Source organism: Choloepus didactylus, chromosome 23, assembly GCF_015220235.1.
Source record: "Choloepus didactylus isolate mChoDid1 chromosome 23, mChoDid1.pri, whole genome shotgun sequence".
Taxonomy (NCBI): Eukaryota; Metazoa; Chordata; class Mammalia; order Pilosa; family Megalonychidae; genus Choloepus; species Choloepus didactylus.
Window position 1 is genome coordinate 20,190,372 of NC_051329.1, and position 20,294 is coordinate 20,210,665.

Below are 20,294 nucleotides of genomic sequence, written 5' to 3' on the forward strand. Positions count from 1 at the left end.
CATTTACCCTTCTTAAGATTATTCGCGATAAATTTATTTCTCAGTTGAGTTATGGTTTTGTTACCCAGTTAAAATCATACAGATACAAGTATGAATTTTTACCCCCATTTTACAGATGAAGGAAGTGAGGCTCAATGAAGTCAATGCACTGGCCCAAGGACACAGCCTGGGTGTGCACCCTCTGTCTTAGGAGGAAAACCTTTCTGGGAATGGCAGGATGTTTCATTTTTGTTTTTGATTTTTGCTTAGTGTTTTTGGCTTTTCTGAAGCATGTCCACATTCCATTTCTCCATAGCAGCAGGCTGCGATGGCTTCTCTCTAACAAGTGAGGACAAGAGACGTTGGAGTAGAGTCGGGACTCAAACCCGGGGCCTTTTCAGCACCTCAAGACTCAGTGACATGAGTCTCCCTTGCTCTCCAGCCCCTCTCAGTTTGGGATAAACCTACAGATCTGCCTTTGGCCAGGCAAGAGTCCCAGTTTGGCCACCAGGGGCCGCTGTGGCCACACCCAGGTCACTCCTCAGGAGAGACCAAGGGAAACTTGAACCTGGGGGCATGGAAGAGTCCCATTAGGTGGAAATGTCCCCCAAAGGAGAGAAGGTAGCCTAGACCCTCCTGAGAACACTCAAGTTCTAGGATCAAGTTTCTGTGTGCCCTCAGGCAAGCTGTTTCCCCTTTCTGAACCTGTTTTCTCATTTGCACAATAGGGGTACACAACCCCACTTTTAAAATTACGCCTTCATCTCCCTCGCTGAGGTCTAGTTCAGTCAAGTGGACAAAGACCAATTAGGATGTGGTAGCCCCAGAAATGAGGCCCAACATCTCCAAGTCAGGGTTGGGGTCCAGTTCTTGCTTTGCCCCCAACTCACTGGGCAAGTAAGTCCCTTCTTCTTGGCCCTCAGTTTTCCCAGTTGCAGCACAAGAGGTAGGACTCTGTTTCCTAAGGTCCAGTTTGTTTCTTGGGACGTTAATGGAAATAAAAATCCTGGTGTTTAAAAAAAAAGGGAGTAAATAGACAAACAGATGACTTGATGGCTAGGTAGAATGATGCAGCAGATGTGGCAAAATGTTAGAAACTGGTGGATCTGGAACTGGGGTGGGGTATGCTGGAGTTCTCTGTATGGGTTTTGTATTATTTTTACAACTGTCCCGTAACTTTGAAATTATTGTAAAATTAAAGGTTTAAGGGGGAAAAAAGTTGGGGAAATGCTTTGTTATATAAAGCTAAAGGCATATCTTGTCTGTATGACTTTTCAGAGCCTTTAATATACTAATGTGATTTGTGTATCTCCAAGAAGGGGGATGTAACGTGCATGTTCTCAAACTCTTTTCACCCAGAAACCCACTTTCCAAAGTGCAAATCTTTGGCAAATGCCAGACTAGGTGATGATTATAAAAATATACCTATCTTTGTGCATCTTCTACTTGCTGGGTTCTGTGCTTCGCGGGGGCTTTGATCACCCATCCCCTAGGTCCCACCTCACCTGGTACTTCCTCTGTAATTTTAGCTCCATTTTACAGTGATAAATAGGAGGCTCAGAGAGGGGGATCACTTGCCCAAGGCCACACGTTCCTGAGCAGGCAGCAGCAGGATTTGAACCAGATGTTGCTCAAATCACTGGGCTCCACTGCCCTCAGGGGTCCTTCTCGCAGGACTAATGTGCCCTACCAGCCTGTCCTACACACGACCTAATGTCATCCCATCCTTCAGGTGTGTCCACCCCTTCTGTCAGGCTTGGAGGGTCACCTGGGGAATCAGCAGATACTGAGGCCAGTTTCCCTTCTTCCTCTCCTCCTCTGGCGCTCTCTGACGAGCTAGTGATGCAAATGATTTAAAGAGAATACCTTCAGCCCACTGGGATTGCCCACCTGGCTGGGTGGGCCCCACCTTCCAGCTGCCAGAGCGAGCGCCCCCGCGCGGGCCCTTTAAGAGCACCCAGGGCGCGCAGGCGCAGTGCATGCGCACGTCGAACCCGAGCTTGCCGCGACGGAGCCACAGCGAGCAGCGCAGGTTCGACGTGGAGGGTTCAAGGTTAAGTTCAGGGGTTCGAGCTTGACTCTGTTTCACCTTCTCAGAAATGGGAGAGGGTGCTCCAAAAACAAGGAGATGAGTCGAGGAAACGCGGAGCTACCCAGGAAAGGTGAGTGACCCCCGTCGCGGGTCCCAACGCCCAAATCTGCCCCGGAGCCCGCTGCGGCCACTCTGAAGTTGGGGTGATCTTCTTTCTAATGGTTGTTAAGACAGCAAGAGGTGACAGTCGAGGTTATGTGCTGGCCACAGGGGGCTACCGTATTGGACAGCTCGGCTCCAAGGTGTGCGGGTGCCCAAAACAATTAAATGGGGGAAGGGGGAGCCTAGCGCCAGAGCTGGGAAGTTGAAGGTCAGTTCCATGAGAGGTAGACAAAGAAGGGGTGCAGCCCCCTTGGAGGGCCTCCGACTGGCCCCTCTGCCTCCATCACTCACCCGGAGCCCCAGCAGTGGCCCAGGGTGTGGGGCCCAGAGTTGGGCCTCGGTTCTGATGCCAGAAAAGCCACATTTGGGGGGTGGGCGGCTGTTTGATATTTGCTGCCACCTGTGTTCTGTGCCAGCTGCTTCTCCTCCCGGGGCTGGGGAAATTGGGCCCCCTGGCCCCACCTGTGACACGGAGGCTGCCACCTGCGTGATGGTGAGGCCTCAGTAGGGGCCTGTAGGCTGATGTTGTCTTTGTCACCTGCGTGGTAATCAAAGGTGATTAGGGCAGGGCTGGGGCATGCTAGAATGGCTCCTCTGGAAGGCCCTTTGAGATCAGCTGCCCAGACCTAGAATGGAAAACTGAGGCCCAGGGCAGAACCCCAGCTGGCCTTTTGGGGGCCACGCCTGACTGCCTGCAGCACCTGTCCTCACCATGCGTCCCCACCTGTCATGCATTGAGCCCCCTGTGGAGAGCGAGAGGTTTTCCAAGGATGGTTACGTGGGTCCTCGGCCCAGAGTGTGGCCCCAGTGGGGGTGGGCGTGGTGGTGGGCCCAGGATGTGGGGCCCTGGAAACTGCCCGGAGATGGGGTTAGTGCTCGGTGGTCCCAGTGGTGGGGTAGGGGGTGCCCTAAACCCAGCCCTAGACCCTGCTGCTCTGCCCTCCCTCTCCAGGGTGCTCCCCCTGGGCTTTGTCTCCTGGAATTCCATCTCTGCCCCCTTTTGGGAGAGAAGCAAAAAGGGGACAGACTGGTTCAAGTCACTGAGGTGGCAGTACTAGGATGTGCGCCCTGGTCTGGCTCAGTTCAGAGGCTGCACACTTGTCTGCCGGGCACCCTCGGTGCAGTGATCGCCAAGCCAGGCAGGCTGCAAGTGTGTGTGTGTGCGGCGGTGGGTTGGGGTGAGGAGGAAAGGACTGAGGGTATCCAGGCTGCCTGAGCCGGGGCATGCGGCTCCCTCTTACCATCCTTGTGGCCATTTCGCAAATTCTCCACATCCTCATCTGTAAAATGGGGATGATTTTATTACATACCTGATCAGGTTGTGAGAATCAATCAATTAAGCAAAGTCAGAAAAGCACTTGGTCAACTGCAGGGGTGGGGTTGGTGGTATTTATACTATTTCTGATGACTTTCAGTGATTCTCAGCAGCTTCCCATGTGGCTTAGACTTTCCCAGCCTGTCCCGTCTTGCTGCTCCCCAGAGGCTGGGGTGATGAGCTTGGCTCATTTTGCCACAGCTCAGAAGGGCCAGGTCTGAGGCCTGCTCTGGACACGGCCCTTTTCCTCTCGGAGCATCCATTTCCTACCCTGTGGAATGAGGGTCCCCGAGAGGCAGCAGGGAAGTTGGGTGTCTGGAACCCAGCACACTCTTGGGGATGTGTGCTGCTAGGCTTAGGGGCTGTTTGTAGGGACGTGGAAGCCCACACTGCAGGGTTACACTCAGGCCATTCCCTCTTTTTCCATCCCCAGCTCCCTACCTTGACCTTACCATGCCAGCCATCCAGGCAGGGCTCTGTGCATGGGAGGGGTGGCCAATGGCCAGACTAGGGGCTCCCAGTTGCCTCTGGCCACAGGGATATGAAGGCAGGGACAGAGTGTGAGAAGAGAGTCCAGCCTGTGGGGTGTGAATCCCAGCTCTGCCACAGAATTGCTGTGTGACCTCAGGCAGGTCACTTTGTGTCTCTGGGCCACATTGTCTTCCATTTGAACACCCCCACCAGACTAGAGTATTGTGAGGCTCCAGTGAAACTCGGTCTATGTGAAAATGCTGGAAACACAGTAAGCGCCTGATAAATGCTGAGCTGTGTGGCGCAGAGATGGTCTCCTACAAATCCCCAGGCACCAGGGCGTGTGCTGGGGCTGTCCAGGGAGATGGCTGCTGCCCAGCCACTGTGGCCTGACCCCACACCATGCTGCCCCCATGGAAGCTTGGAGTGTGCAGGCACCAAGAAAGAGCTGGGAAGGAATTGCATGATGGGGGTGAAGGTGGGGGGACATTATCCCCAGACCACTTCAGCACTGTAGAAGGAATGAGCCAGAGGGTTTGGTTCCACCACTGGCACTCCAGAGACTGGTCACTGGCCGCGACCCAGTGGCCATCAGCCTATGTGTCAACCTCAACAGAGCTGGGATATTATGTGAAACACTGAATATCAAGTGCCCCATGCACAGGAGGGGCCGGTGTGTGTGTGGGGGGGCCCAGGCCTGCTTCCCTTGGTGCTCAAGGCCAGGTCAGCTGGGGAGGAGAGAGCCTGTTTTACTCCTAATGGGAGGAAGAAAAAAAAACCACAAGAACTACAAAACAGTCTGACAGCTGAGACACCATCTGTGTTTTCCTTTTTTTTCTTTCTCTTTGCTTTTAAAACAATATAGTGCAGACTGCACTTCTCACAGTAGAATATAATGGTCAATTTTAGTATAAAAAAAAACATTCTCAGAGATTTGTAAATGCACTTAGTGCTTGAACAGGCCTTGGAGAGAGATACAGTACCGCTTCCGGGGTGCCATCGAGGGGCGGGGGTGGGGAGAGGACGTGGGGAATTTGGGCCTTGGGGCCTGCAGGAGGCCGCCCTGCCCTCAGTCTCCACCTGATGGGGTAGGGCGGGCCTTGGAGGTTGGTTTGCAGGAAAGGAGTCAGATTGGGTCTCCCAACTAAAACCAGTTAGTTGCCCCCTTGCTGGCTCCCAGGAGATCCCCAAAGAAAGCAGGGTAGGATCCCTGTGAAACAGGTTCTAAGACAGCAGACCCACTGCTAGCCCCCACAGCGCCTTTGTGTGAGTGTAAAAATGGTGCCCCTTCCTCAAGATGCAGAAAATTGTCTCAATAAATATACAAGTCTAGGGTGTGAATAGCATCCCCTTGGATGAGGTGCCCTTGTGCAGTGTACAGCTTGCACAACTGTGCCCGGCAGCCCTGTAAGATGTACTGGAGGGAAGGAGAAAGGTAGTAGTCCTGGGTTTGGAGACTGGGGAGGGGGGTGTGAGTCTTTGTTAAGAAGGAATTCGGGGTGGGAGCGGGGGGGACAGGTAGACCCTGGGGCCTCTGTCAGAGTGGTCTTGACCCAGATTGGCCCTTAGGGGCCAGTGTGGACCAGTGACTTCTTATAGGACCCCCTTTGTGCCTTTTCCTGGAGGCTAGGGGCTCCTGGGGGAAGGAACCCAGCTCTCTGTACCCCAGGGGCTGCTCTGACTCCATCCCAACTCTGGAGCGTCACAGTTCCTCCCACATCCCCCCCCCTGCCGGCCCAAACCCCTCTCCCAGGAGAGCGGGAAAGAACCATTCCCATTTTCAAGTGGTTTCTCTCTCCTTGCCGCTTCCAGCTTGGGGAGACGAAGGTGCAGACCTCAGTGCCTGCCCTGGGCCCTCCTGTGTCCTGGGGCAGCCAATTGGGGGTGGAGCGTGGGGTGGGTTTGGTGCATGAGGTTGCCCTGCTACCCCCGCATCGGGCAGCACTGTGACAGCCGCAGGCCTGGTTTCCCTGGGCACCCTGCAGACCACCCACCTGCCTGTGGCCTGCCTCCTCTCTTGGTGCCCCCTCCACCCGTCCCCGCGTCTGCCAGGCAGCCCTTATCTGTAGACGGGCAGGCGGATGTGGGCGTGCTGGTGGTCAAGGAGTCGGGGCACGGCCACTGTCTCGTAGCCCTTGCCCAGCATCTGCTCCTTGATGCAGGGCGGCCGGATGTCGTTGATGAGATACTCCAGCGACTGCAGGCTGCTGCTCAGCACTGACGTGTTGCACACACTCTTGCTGGGCAGGCCCGCCAGGGCATCCGTGGGGGCCCCTGCCAGCTCCCGGGCCGCCCCCGGCCCCAGCTCGGTCACCGCCACGGCCGCTGCAGCTGGGTTGTAGCAGTCGCTGGTGGGGGTCACCAGCACGCTGTTCCAGGGGGCGGCAAAGTACTGACCCACAGCAAAGCCGGCGGGCAGCCCCATGCTGCAGCTGAGGGGTGACCCACTGGCCCGCTCGTACGCCCGTCCCCCACATGCCTCTGGGGACTTGCTGGCCACTGTGCCGCCACTGTAGGCACGCAGCGGCTGGGGCGGCGGTGGGGGCGGCTTCTGTGGCCACAGCAGGTAATCCAGGCCACTGTCCACATACCCTGCAGGCTTGGTGGCCCCAGCCAACGCCAAGGCTGGCGTGGTGCCCGTGCCCAGCTCCGGGCCTTTCCGGCAGTCAGGCAGCCCGGCGGCGGCCGAGTAGGCCATGCTGGGGAAGCTGGGCACGGGGCCGTGCTGGGCTGGGCTGGGGTGGGGGACGGCCACGCCCTGGCAGGTGGCGGGCACAGCGCCCGGGACCTGGCACTGCTGGTTGAGCTGGTAGAGGATGCTGTGGATGGAGGGCAGGTTGGAAGGCGGCAGGGGCAGGCCGCGGCCGGGCAGGGGAATGACGGAGGCGGTGGCGGCGGCGGCCGCGGGCAGGCCAGGTGGCGGGGCAGGCGCCTCGGGCGGCTTGGGGTAGGCCAGGGGCCCCAGGGTGCTGGGGGCCGGGTAGGGCGCGATGCCCACCTGCACGGTAGCCGGCGACAGCTTGGTCCGCTTGCCCTCCGCGCTCTTGAGCACGCTCTTGGCGGGCCCCATGGGTGCGGCCACGTTGGAGGAGGAGACGGCGGCCTTGACGATGGCCAGCAGGCCCTGGTAGCCGGCGGTGTGCGGTGGGTAGGGGCTGTAGCGCTGCCCGCTGGTGTCATAGCCGTTGACAGTGCGGCCGAGGTGCTTGTGCTGGGGCACGCGGATGTTGGTGGGGAAGATCTTGATGGAGAGCGGGTTGTTGGCCACCTTCTCGGCGTAGGCGTCCAGCTCGGCCGGGCTCGGGTAGCGGGAGGAATGCATGGGGCTGGCGGCCGTCTCGCCTGCGGGGCACGCGAGGGGAGGCAAGCACGGGTGAGCGGTGGCCCGGGGGGGCCCTGAGCCCGCAGCCCCCTGCTGCTCTCCACCAGGGCTCCCTCACTCCTCTGCACTCCATTCATTCACTTGCTCCTTCAGTCATTCCCTCTAAATGTTTACATTTTTTATCAAAATGTAAAATATAGAGAGGAAGCTGCACATACCATAAGCTGGATGGACTCTCACAAGTGGGAGACAGCCATAAAGCAACAGCCAGGTCTAGAAAAAGTGCACTGCCCGTTCTCCAGAGCGCCCCCCATGTCCCCTTCCAATCACCAATCACCAGCCCCCCAACTGTTAGTTGCTATCCCAACTTCCAGTAACAGGAAGTAGCCCTGCCTGGGTTTTGCTGCCTTTGTGAGATGCCCCCATTGCTGTGTCTTTTGTGCTTGTGCGTTCCTGCTGCTGCGTGGCATTTGTTGTGCAAATGCACCACCATCAGCTCACCCTTTCTCCTGCTGATGGGCAGTTGGGTGTTTCCAGCCTGGGGCTGGTACAAACGGTGCCACCAGGGAGGTCCTTGCACGCGGCCCCTGGTGCACACATGCAGCGAGCTCTGTAGGGAAAGTGCCCGGGAGTGGTACAGCTGGGTACCGGCACACGGGGAGGTGCTTGTTCTGTTTTGGGAAAGAATGCCCAACAGACCGTGTGCATCACGCAGCCCAGCAGAGCTCGCACGGCTCAGGGCACCTGCCCTCTTTCGTTCTCACACTTGCTCGGAGTGCCCCTTCCTTCCATTCCTCCGCTCAGCCTCTCGGCACCTTCCTCTCCCGGTCTGTAAACTGGGAGGACTGAGACCTGCCACCTTCGCAGGGAGGTGGGAGCTGCCGTCGCCTGACCCCTGCCTGACTCTGCTGTCACCTGCAGGGCCAGTGTGGCGGCCAGTGCTGTTTTGGAGGCTGAAAGGTGTCATTTGTGTGACAGGCTGGCTGTCCTCACTGTCAGTGGGCATAACCGGCTACCGCTGGAGGGGAGGCAGGGCACTGGCGGGCAGCCCCTTGCTCCCATCCAAAGTCCCCTCGTTGCTGAGACACTCCCCAGTGCCACCCAGGACCCCACTTGGTGGTGCAGAGAGGGGGGTGCTGCTAAAGGAGGCAGATGGCAAGGCCCCGGGCCGTGGAGCTCGCCGGATCTGGGCCGAGACCTGGTTGTGAGGCTGCGTGGCCCTGGGCAAGGTGTTTGCCCAGCTGAGCCTCAGTTTCCCCATCTGTAGAATGAGGATAAAGATTGTACCAGGCCTGCAGGATGGCCTTGTGGGAATACCCTGCCCAGGGGCCCAGCAGGGGCTGGACACACAGTCGATGCCAGAGGATCGTGACCCACCTGAGCCTCGGTTTCCTCACCTGCCGCTAGCAGTACTGCCCGGGGCGGCATTGAGGGTGAACACATCACCGACGGTGGGAAGTAGGGAGCAGAAGCGGGTGTTCTCTAAGTGTGAGTGTCGGGTCTTCCACGTTGATCCGAGGCCTTCCCAGGGAGGAGGGCAGAGGGCTTGTGCCGCCTTCCGACTGGCACCGAGGCTGGGACCACACGGCACCCCGGGCTGCCACCCTCTGTCCCCACACCAGCTGGAAGGCCACACAACCACGGCCGAGTCACCTCTGAGCCTCACCCGAGAACCCCTCGTGAAATCCGTGCTGGGATGGGGAGGCATGGGCAGTATGGGGACACAGGGGCCGGGGGAGCTCCACCCGGCTGGATGAAGAAACAGCATCCAAGGCCTGAGGCTATGGTGGAAGAGAGGAGCAGAAGGGAGCATATTTCAGGCTGAGGAAAGAGCCTGGGCAGAGGTCCAGAGGTGGGGTCTGTAAAAACAATTCAGAATAAGAGCAGAGCCCAGAGCAGGTGCGTGGAGGAAGGCCTGGGGAGCAGTAGGTGCTCAGGGGCTCGGATGTCACCGTAGGGCCTGCAGGACATTGGGCCATGTCTGAAGACCCTTCTGTTTGTCACACCCAGGGGAGGAGGGGAGGATGCTCCTGGCCTCTAGTGGGTGGAGGCTGGGGAGGCTGCTCAGCATCCTCCAGTGCACAGGACGGCCCCACTGGCAGCCGTGGAGGGTTTTATGCAGGGAAGGGTAGAGCCAGGCCTGCGTGTTAGATCACTCCAGCTGCCCCGAGCAGAGGGGATGAGGTCTGAGCTGGGCAGGGGCCGCCACTCCATCCTTCTGGCCTAACCAGGGCCTAACCAGGCCGGGCAGGGGGAGCTGACCCCTGGCTGGCCATGGGCCCCCCTACCCCCATACTGACCCAGCCTGGGGCAGCCCTCTCCTAAGTGGCCTGAAATAAACTCGGTGTGGAGAATGGAAATGTCACTTTGGCCAGTGGGGGAATCTTTCTCTGAGATTGGATTTAAACTACATTATACAAGCAATTTCATGGGCACTTAGCGCCGCTCGGAGAGTCCCGCAAAAAAGGGACCAGCTCTTCATTTACCAGCCATAAATCAGCAGTTGCTATAATGAGCACAAAAATGTCACTTTTATGCAATTTTACAGATGAACAAAACTGGTGAAATTAACTGTGGTAACCTACTATAGTCAGCAAAAGTGGCTGCCGGGGGGAAAAAAATTATATCTGTATGTATTTTTGTTCCTGTTAAACCCTCTGCCCAAGCAAGTTTCTGCCATTGTGGTGTGAAAACTCATTTGTCCTCACCATTATACTTTCATTTGGAGTTTATCTTGAGTATCCAATGAGCCACCAACTGTGAAAATGATTAAATCTACAAAATCTATCTAATGGATGGAATAAATTAGGTGTTTAAAACCTTAAGGAAAAAAAAAGTGATATCCTGTCCTAGTCCTCGTTTGCTAGAAGCAGGGGCCAGCCCTGCCGGGCAGATGAGTCCCTCCAGCTTCCGCTGGAGCCGATGGTGGTGTCATCACACGGAGGTGGCCATTTGGTGAGCGCTTAGTATATGCTGGGCTCCGTGCCTACCTCTCTTCTTGACTCCTCTCGTTGGGGGCACCCAAGAACTCTGAGAGATGGGTGGTGGTCCCCGTTTTACAGATAAGGAAACAGACAAGAGATAGCATTCGCCTGCCAGCCTCCAAGACGCCCCCCCACCGACCTGACTCCCAGGGTGTAAATCTCCCTGGCAATGCAGGACATGACTCCCAGGGATGAATCTGGACCCGGCATCATGGGATTGAGAACATCTTCTTGACCAAAAGGGGGATGCAAAATGAAACGAAATAAAGCTTCACCGGCTGAGAGATTTCAAATGGAGCCAAGAGGTCACTCTGGTGGACATTCTTACGCACTATATAGATAATACTTTTTAGGTTTTAATGTATTGGAATAGCTAGAAGTAAATACCTGAAACTATCAAACTCCAACCCAGTAGCCTTGACTCTTGAAGACGACTGTATAACAATGTAGCTTACAAGGGGTGACAGTGTGATTGTGAAAACCTTGTGGATCACACTCCCTTTATCCAGTGGATGGATGGATGGGTAGAAAAATGGGGACAAAAACTAAATGAAAAATAGGGTGGGATGGGGGGATGATTTGGGTGTTCTTTTTTACTTTTTTTTTATTCTTAGTTTTATTCTTTCTGGTGTAAGGGAAATGTTCAAAAATGGATTGGGGTGATAAATGCACAACTATATGACGGTACTGTGAACAGGTGATTGTACACCATGGATGATTGTATGGTATGTGAATGTATCTCAAACTGAATTAAAAAGAAAAAAAAAAGATGCCCCCCAACCCCAGTGATGGGATCTCACCCTGTGCAGTCTCCTCCCACACCAAATAGGACGGACCCTTGTACCCAGTGAGATAATGTGGCAGTGAAAGCACATGACTTCTGGGGCTTCCCCACTCACTCTTGGGCCACCTGCTCTGGGGGAAGCAGCCGCCACGCTGGGGGGACACTGAAGCAGCCCACGGAGAGGGCCACACCAGAGGATCTCAGCTTCCTGCCAGCAGCCAGCCAGAAAGCCGGGCCTCCAGCCAGCTGCCACGGGTGCCTTTTCAGAAGCGAACCCTCCAGCCCCAGTCAAGCCTCAGGTGGCAGCAGCCCCGGGACCCCATCACGACTGCCGCCGCCCGAGACCCTGAGGGGACCCACCCAGCTGAGCCACTTCCAGGTTCCCGATCCCCAGAAACCGCGAGAGATGATAAAGGATTATCGATGACTCCAGCCACTAAGTATTGGGGTAATTTGTTACACAGACATAGACAAGGAATATAGGTCCCCACTTTACAGATGAGGGAACAGAAGCTCGGAGCTTCCCTATGTCACACAACCAGCGAGGGCAGAGCTGGGATTTGAACCCAGTCTGTCTGCCAAGACTTCTCAACTCAGCTGCAGCCAGGAGACTCGTGGGGTGCTCCGAGTCATCCAGAGACTTAGGAGGCAAATCCCTAGGAGGCCACACGGCAAGCAGCTGTGGCTCCTGCCCCAGACTCTTGCCCTGCTCCTAGCAGTTTGCCATCCAGGCCCCTGAGCTGAGTCTTGCCTGGGGTGTGTGGGTTTGGCTTGGCCTGCTCACTGCTCCTCTGGGTGGAGAAGGTGAGTGCCCTCGGGTGAGGCATGGCCCCCTTGTCTCCTGATCCACAGTGCCCCTCTGCCCGTGTAAGCCTCCGAGTTTGCAGTCCCCGCTTTACCTTGTTCCCACCCCCAGGGCACCTCACACCCTGCCTTTTTCATCCTAGTGCATTGCAGGTGACTGGGGGCTCCCTGAAGGCCCAGCCACCCCCCAACTCAGGCCAGCCAGGCCCCTGACCCCAGCTTGATGCAGGCTCTGGACCCTCGCCTGGAGGTGGGCCCGGCCACAGATGTTCCGGGCAAATGGCACAGTCCTGCTTGGGCAGATGTAACAACACTGATAAAGGCCTCCCCTGAGGGTCACCACCCGAGGGAACCAGGCTTCTTTGCAGGCCAGCCCCTCTGCCCCAGCAAGTGGCAGGGATGGGGGCTGTGTGTAGGGGGGTGCTTGTGGCCAGACGGGCCTGCTGGGGAACTGAGGACCCAGTTTAGATGCCACTCCTTCCCAGGAGCCTCTCCTGACCCCCTGCTGGGACAAGGACCCCCCAATTGGGGTTCCATCTGCACCTGGCCTTCCCTGTCTTCTGATGGCTGTTGAATGCCACCCCCTACCCCTCCACCAGCCTGTGGGCTCCGGGAGCTGGCTGGTTCACTGCTGCGTCCCCACTGCCTACAGGATGCATAGTAGGTACTCAAGAGCGTCCTGCTGAATGAGTGACAAGGCTGTGGCCACAGGCCATTCCAACGCCTGCCTGCAGCCGGGTTATTAGTCCTGGGAGGAACCAGCCAGAGACAGACCCATGGAGCGCTGCTTTCGGCCAGCCCCGTGCTCACCCGATGCCTAGCGAGGGCTCCCGTGTGCAGCTGCCGTGCTGGGCACCGAAGAAAGCGCACCATCAGAACAACCAGGGCGAGACAGTGAACAGACAAGTACAAGTGTCAGGCAGCCCCGTGCCCCATAAACAAGAATGAAGCACATGTGGCTGTCTTAAAACAAGTCCCCAAAGTCTTTGCTGCTCCGCCAGCAATTTATGGAGTCTGATTTTCCTCCCCGTGCATGTGAACTGGCCTTAGCGACTAGATTCTAACGAACAGGATGCAGGAGAATCCACGCGGCGTGACGTTCACGGTGAGGTTGTAAAAGGCAATGTGGCTTCACCTGGAGATCGCACCCTCTCTTGGGAAGCCCATCCGTGGGACCCAGCCACATGGAGAGGCACGTGTGGGTAGTTCTGCTGAGAGCCACAGCTAAGGGCTCGCCCGACAGCCAGCGCCACCTGCCTGATGTGTGAATGAGCATGCCTGCAGGAGATTCCGGACCCTGCTTCGCGTCTTCCAGCTGAGCCCCCCACCCTAACATCCAAGAGCAGAGACACACTGTCCCACTCTGCCCTCTCCTGTTCCCCTGAGCATAATGGTGGCTTGATGCTGACTTTTGGGGAACTTCTTTATAGTACCTGGAACAGTGGGGTATGGGAGGCTAGAGTGACAGGACAGGGGTGCCTGGTTTGGGCACTGTGCTCGGGGAGGAAGGCGTCTCTGATAAAGTGGCCTTTGAACAAAGCTGGGAAGGAGGTGAGGGAGCAAGCCATGCAGATCTCTGACGGAGGGGCAGACGAGGAAGAGGGAACGGCAGATGCAAAGTCTGCGGTGTGTTTGCGGGATTAGCAGGAGAGAAGAGAGGTGGTGGGGGTGGGGAGTGGGGTTTGCAGTGCAAACAAACCATCCGGAGGAGGGACATGATCCGACTTAGGTTCTTGTCCCCTCCAGGTCCCAGGTGGAAAATAGGGGCAGGAGAAGGGGTATCAGGAGGAAAGAAACCCTGGGGACAGCCTGACGCACTACGGTGTACTCAGAGGCCACCGGTGCACTGTAGGTTCCCAGAAAAATTATAACTCACTGGGCATTAAAAGTAAGGTTTTCAAAGGCTGACGATGTGGGGAAATGTTTACAGGACAGGTATGTGAGAAGAGGAGGTTACAGAGCAGGCCGACCCACCCGAGCCCCCTCTTGTTGACTCAGTTTCCCTCCTTCCCTCTTGAATGGTGTTGACCCGAAGATAGAACAAAACCCCAAATGCCAACAGGGGCCTGCTCCAGTAGGGGGCAGTGGGTGATGGGATCACAGGGGCATTTTATCTCTGCACCACGCTTTCTGTAATTGCATTTTCTGCCAGTGACCATGGCGGGGGGGGGGGGGCACACAGCTCCCAGCCCCCCCCAGGGTGGCCCAAGAGTCCTTGGCGGTGCCCATGACATGTGTGTCCTACCCCCACTTCCCGGCTTTGAGCAGCCTGCGGGCACTCCCTGGCTCCCCGTCTGCCTGGTCAGGCCACTCCTCATGGCAGAGCGTGGAGGGTGGACCTCAGCCTGCAGTCACTGACCCGGGTTTGAGTCCTGGTTTTCCTACAAGTGACTGGCCTCAGGCAGCTGCTGCCCCCCTCCCAGCCTCCGTTTTCTCAGGTGTAAAGTGGGGATGACGCAGCTGCTGACCTTGAGGGCTCTGGGGGGGGGGTGTCGAAAGGGCCAGCCTAGCCTGGTGCCCACCCTCCATGGCACCGTGGCTGGTGATGATTTCATTCAAGTCCCCTCCACCACCCCCGGGCTCCCAGCTCCCAGCTGCCTCTCTCTGTCCCAAAGCCTCCTCTGAGCACTTGTTCATATAAAGTCCGAGCTACTCCCCTTGCAGCATGTCCCTCCCCACAGGCCCTGGACGCACACCCGGCGTCCCGGGGCCTCCTCTCCTGATGGCAGCCACCCTCTGTTGCACATCCCTCAGGTCCGGGCTTCGTGCCAACCCGTCAGTGGCCTTGCCCTTCTGTGTCCTCACGGCAACCTTGGGAGGTGGCCGGGGATTCAGATAAGGCAGGCAGACATTAAAGGAACAGAGTGTTAAGCAGGGGTTGCAAATGCAAATCCCTATGGAGGCCAGATGGGCTGGGAATGAGCTGGAAGGCCGCGCCCTGCCCAAAGACATGCACCTTCAAAGGCACGTTAAAATAAAAACTGAGCAGGGAAACCAGGGAAACCCTTGGCCACCAGTTTGAGACCTCTGGTGGTGGAGAAGGGATTTGTGAGCCCGGATTTGAGCCTCTGTCGTCCGTTCCTCAGGTCCCTGCTCTTGATCCTTGGGCGCCATGGATGCTGTGGCTTGGCCGGTTCTCTGGTGCTGACGCACCTTCCCTTGCCAACCCCAATCCCGCTGGTCCTTTAATTAAATCCTTTAATTAAGTCCTACGTAAACAGAGAAAGATGGAAGAGATGTTGCTTTACACTTCCCGGCCTGCTGGCCCTTTTGACCCTTCTGGTCTCAGTGAGATGTTGTCTCCTCCAGGAAGCCTTCCCTGATTCATCCCTGTCCCCAAGGTCCCCTGTGCTATAGCTGTCCATTGACTTGTCTCCTGGGCTAGATTTGGAGGCCTTTGAGGGCAGGCCCTGATCTTTCTCCCCACCTGAAGCCTAACCCGTCTGATGAGTGACACTGCAGAGTCCAGAGACACCCCTGCCCACAGGCTTTCGCGAAGCTGCAGTAGCAGCCACCTGACAGAAACTGGACTCCGAGCAGAAATGAGTGCCCACGGGCACTCACAGATGGGCATGCCCAACCCACGAGCCAGGGGGCCCCCTCCCCTGCTCCCTCCCTGCTCACCCTGGCCCCATTAAAGCCTTGTCAGTAAATTTATAAAGGCTGCTGGAAGTGCCCAGTGAGCCATCGCGGCCGTTAAGTTAATGTTATGGGCCTTTTACAGGTGTGTTAAATAGTCGCAGTTATTAACGAGTATATTAAGCCAATTAAAAGCAGGCTTTTGAGTGGGATTTAATGTTGCTACAGGGAGACACGAGGAGAGCGTGACTCGGCACCACCGCTGCCCTGGGAGGCTGGGAGGTGCTGGGCGGGTGGCCGGGGGTGGGGCCGGGGCTCTGCTGTGGGGACCGCAGTGGCTGGAAGCTCTGACCCCGGCTAGAGTCAGGCCACGTGGTTTTGATGCCCAGCTCTGCCACCTGCCATGGACGGCCGCTTAATGTGAGCCCCTTTCTCACCTGTAAGAGGGCACCAAGGGGTGGACACAGGGTGGGGTGTGGAAGATGTACTGCAAGACAGGTCGTGCTTGCTCATCGAGTGGTGGAGGAGGCTGGAGCAGGACTCCAGCCCAGAACTCCCCAGTCCACGCTCCAGGGTTATCTGTGGGACCCCAGGCCCCTACCCTGCATCTAAGCCAGCCCCTCCAGGCTCCACCCCTCCAAATGGGATGGGCCTTAGGCAGGCTGTGTCCAGGGATGGCCTGCAGTCTGCCGGCCCTCCCCCCTGCCGTGGGAGGTGCATGCCGAGCTCACCCCATTTGGCAGATAAGCAGACGGAGATGGGGAGGGCAAGTCCCGTGCCTGAGGCCCCAGGGCTGGGAGTGGTAAGTACGGGTTTGGAGCGGGCTTCTACTAGCTGCAGGGCCGGTGTTCCAGCTGTGTTCCCACTTCCCACTGACTCGCCGGGTGTCCCGGTGGAGAAGTTGTTCCCTCAGTGGGCCTGGGGTGTCTTGGCTGTAGAATGGAGCCAACTGAAGCTTTCCTCCTGGACAGGTGTGAGCATGTGCTGGTGTAGCCTCTGCCAAGGGCCCCCTCCCTGGCAGCCCAGGGAGTCACTAATGGGCATTATGTGCCTTGAAATGGGAGTGCGAGGGCTGTCTGGGCGGCCCCAGGATGGACAGGCCATGGCACAGGGCCCGGCCAGCCCACATCTGCATTCCCCTTTGAGGTAACACTCTGCCCTTGGAGGTGGCAGCCTCTGAATGTTCAATTAACGTGACACTAATTAGCTGGTGGCACCAGCAGAATCCCTAATGAGGCCACCCAGGAGAGGGGTGGGGTGGGGAAGGCACACAGCTATTTTTTTGGCCTTCGTGGGGAGGGGCTTGGGGCCGGGCCAGGGTCCTGCTCAGCACCTTCCAGCAGTCCCAGGCCCCTGCCCTGCCTCATTGGGTGTGAATTCAGGGGTCCCAGTTACGAGGTGGGGGACTTCAGCTGCCTGGGTCTCCGCTTCCACCAAGAATGGGTGAGCGTGAGAGGCATGTCAAGGGCTTGGAACTCACTAGGTGCTCAGAAAACGCTGGCTGCCTGCCTTCTAGCTCTTTCTGGGCCATTGAGCAGTGAAGCGGAGGGGTTGCCACTGGCACTGCACAAAGGTTCCTGTCTCTCTTGGTGTCTAACCATGTGTGTACACGTGCTCACGCACACTTCTCCCTGTGGGAGCTCACAGAGATGCACACGGGCACATGCGTGTATCCACACTCACTTCCTCTTCCCTCCCTCCCACCCACCCTCAGGACAATCTTGCTGAGCCCAGAGTGGCCAAGGGGTCCCTGTAGGGGGCTGGGGGGGCCTCCCTACCCTTCAGTTTCCCTTGCCTGCCCCTGAGCTGCCCCTCTCTAGGAGCCCACTCCTCACTCTCTCCACCCACTGCTGCCCCTCTGCTGCCCTCAGCGTGGCTCTCTGTGCCCTTTGCATCGGCTGCCCCAGCTCTCCCTCCTGTCTGCCATATGCCTACTCCTGTCTGTCTCCATCCTGGTCGGTGATGGTCTGACTCACCTACCCTCTCCCTCCCTCCCCACCCCAACTTCTGTCTCCTGCTTCTGTCACTGTCTCTGCCGTGCCCCCTCCCCATCCCCACAGCTACTTTCTTGCAACCACATCCATATCTCTACTCTGGATACTGGTCCACTGTAAGTGCTGCAGACCCCTCTCTCGATTTGTGGCTTGTCTCGATGATTTCTTACGGTATATTTTGCTGAGTCGTAGTCTCTAATTTTAATGTGGTTCAACTTCAGTCTTTTCCTTTATTTGTGCTTTTTCTTTCATTTTAGAAATCCTCCCTACCCTGGATCAATTATTCTCCATTATTTTCTTCAAAGAATGGTACAGTTTTGCTTGACACATGTTAAATTTTTAGTCTACCTTTTTGTGTATGGTGTGAATTAGGGCTCTAGTGTCATTTATTCCGTACAGATAAGCAGTTGTCTGAGAACCGCATATGGATCCCCAGGGATCTGCAAAGTCGGCTTTGTCCTAGATGGAGCTCTCACGTGTGGATCCAGACACTCGGCTCTGTTCCCTGGTCTCTTCTGTATGTGCTTGGATCCACTGTCTCAGCTTTAAGCCCCTTCTCCCACACTAATAAGGTATTTGTCAAAAGCACCTTGGCCATGCTTGGACCTTTGTTTTTTCCTTACCAACTTTTTCCAGCTACACACACACACGCACACGTGCACACACGGTTGGGATTTGAGGAATGACTTGAAGTTTTTTCAACACTGAATCTCTGTCAATGCACATGTCTAAGTTTATTTAGGGCTTTTTAAATATCACCAAATAAGCTGACATTCTTCTCCGTAAAGGTCATTTACTTCTTTTATCAAATGTATTTTAGATTCCTTATATATATTGTAGTAAATGAAATGGACAAATTCCTAAAAAGACACAAACTAAAACTGATGTATGAAAAAAAAGAAAGTCTATATAGACATATGAGAACAATTAAAGAGTTTGAAACATTACCCACAAAGAAAAGGCCAGCACTAGATGGCTTTATTAGTGAATTCTACCAAATACTTAAAGAATCATCAATACCAACTTTTCCAAAAAAAGAAGAGAGAAGAGGAGGGAATCCTTCCAAGTCATTATGTGAGGCCACTACTATCCTATTATCCTGATATCAAAGCCAGACAAAGCCATCATACGGAAACTACTGATCGATATCCTTTATGAATACAGATGCAAAAATCAACAAAATATTAGCAAACTGTGCTGGTTTGAATGTATTGTGTCCCCCAAAACACCATTATCTTTGATGCAGTCTTGTGTGGGCAGACGTATTAGTGTTGATTAGATTGTAACTCTTTGAGCGTTTTCATGGAGATGTGACCCACCCAATTGTAGGTGATAACTCTGATTAGGTGATAACACTAATCAGCGTGGCCTTGATTAGTTTACTAGAGCATTATAAAAGCTCAGACAGAAGGAGCAAGCTTGCTACAGCCAAGAGGGACACTTTGAAGAATGCACAGGAGCTGAGAGAGGAGCTGTAGCTTACAGAGACATTTGTCCTGAGGTGGGGCGGGGGGGCAGGAGACGGCCTCTGAAAGCAGACTTTTGCTCTGGAGAAGCTAAGAGAGGACAAACGCCCCAAGGGCAACTGAGAGTGACCTTCTGGAGAGAAGCTGCAGCCTAGAGAGGAACATCCTGGGAGAAAGCCATTTTGAAACCAGAACCTTGGAGCAGACACCACCCACGTGCCTTCCCAGCAAACAAAGGCTTTCCGGACACCATTGGCCATCCTCCAGCGAAGGTACCTGATTGTTGATGCGTTACCTTGGACACTTTATGGCCTTAAGACTGTAACTGTGTAACCACATAAACCCCCTTTATAAAACTCAATCCATTTCTGGTGTTTTGCATTCCGGCAGCATTAGCAAACCAGAATACAAACCAATCCAGCAACATATAAAAAAGATAATATACTATGACCAAGTGGGACTTATCCCAGGGATGCAAGGTTAGTTTGACATTAGAAAGTCAATTAATGTACTACACCATATCAATGGAATAAAGAACATAAGCCACACGATCATCTCAGTAGATGCCAAAAAACGCATAATCAAAATCTAACACCCTTTCATGATAAAAAACATTCAACAAAACTAGGAGAAGTAAAACTTCCTCAACCTGATAAAAGGCATCTATGAAAAATCCAAAGCTTACATCACACTCGATGGTGAAAGACCCTCTAAGATCAGGAACAAAACAAAGGTGTCTATTATCAGCCAGTTCAACATTGTACTGAAGGTTGGGGCCAGGACAATTAGACAAGAAAAAGAAATTAAAGGCATTCATATCAGAAAGGAAGAAGTTAAACTGTCTCTAATCACAGATAAAATGATCTTGTACATAGAAAATCCTAAGAAATTCAATAAAATACTATTAGAATAAATGAGTTCAGCAAAATTGCAGGATATAAGATGAATATAGAAAAACCAACTGTATTTCTACACACTTGCCATGAACAATCCAAAACTGAAATTAACAATTTGATTTACAATAGCATCAAAAAAGAATTCGTACTTAGGAATAAATTTAACAAAAGAAAAGTAAAGCTACAAAACATTGTTGAAAGAAGTGACAGAAGATTATGTAAACATAGACATCTCATGTTCATGGATTAGAAGACTCGACATTAACAGCGGGGTTCCCCAAATTGACAGGTCCAATCAATCCCTATCAAAAGCCATGGTGGCTTCTTTGCAGACATTAACAAGCTGATCCTAAAATCCATGGGACCCAGAATAGCTGGAAGAAACTTGAAAGAGAAGGACAAGGTTAGAGGGTGCACACGTGCTGATTTTAGATCTTATTACAAAGCTACAGTCATCCAGACTGGGGCACTGGCATCAGGATAGCCATATAGATCAATGGAATAGA

General features: G+C 54.9%; 1 protein-coding gene across 2 annotated transcripts in view; it reads right to left on the bottom strand.

The window, feature by feature from the left end:
* Nucleotides 1–4,771: 4,771 nt before the first annotated feature.
* The window catches only part of FAM222A (family with sequence similarity 222 member A), a 61,108-nt gene continuing 45,585 nt past the window's right edge, over nucleotides 4,772–20,294 (bottom strand). For both annotated transcript variants that reach the window (XM_037817038.1, XM_037817037.1), the window contains one exon: nucleotides 4,772–7,301. In XM_037817038.1, coding sequence (XP_037672966.1) covers nucleotides 6,019–7,301 — 1,283 coding nt within the window. In that variant the 3' untranslated portion in view covers nucleotides 4,772–6,018. The remainder of the gene's footprint in view (nucleotides 7,302–20,294) is intronic.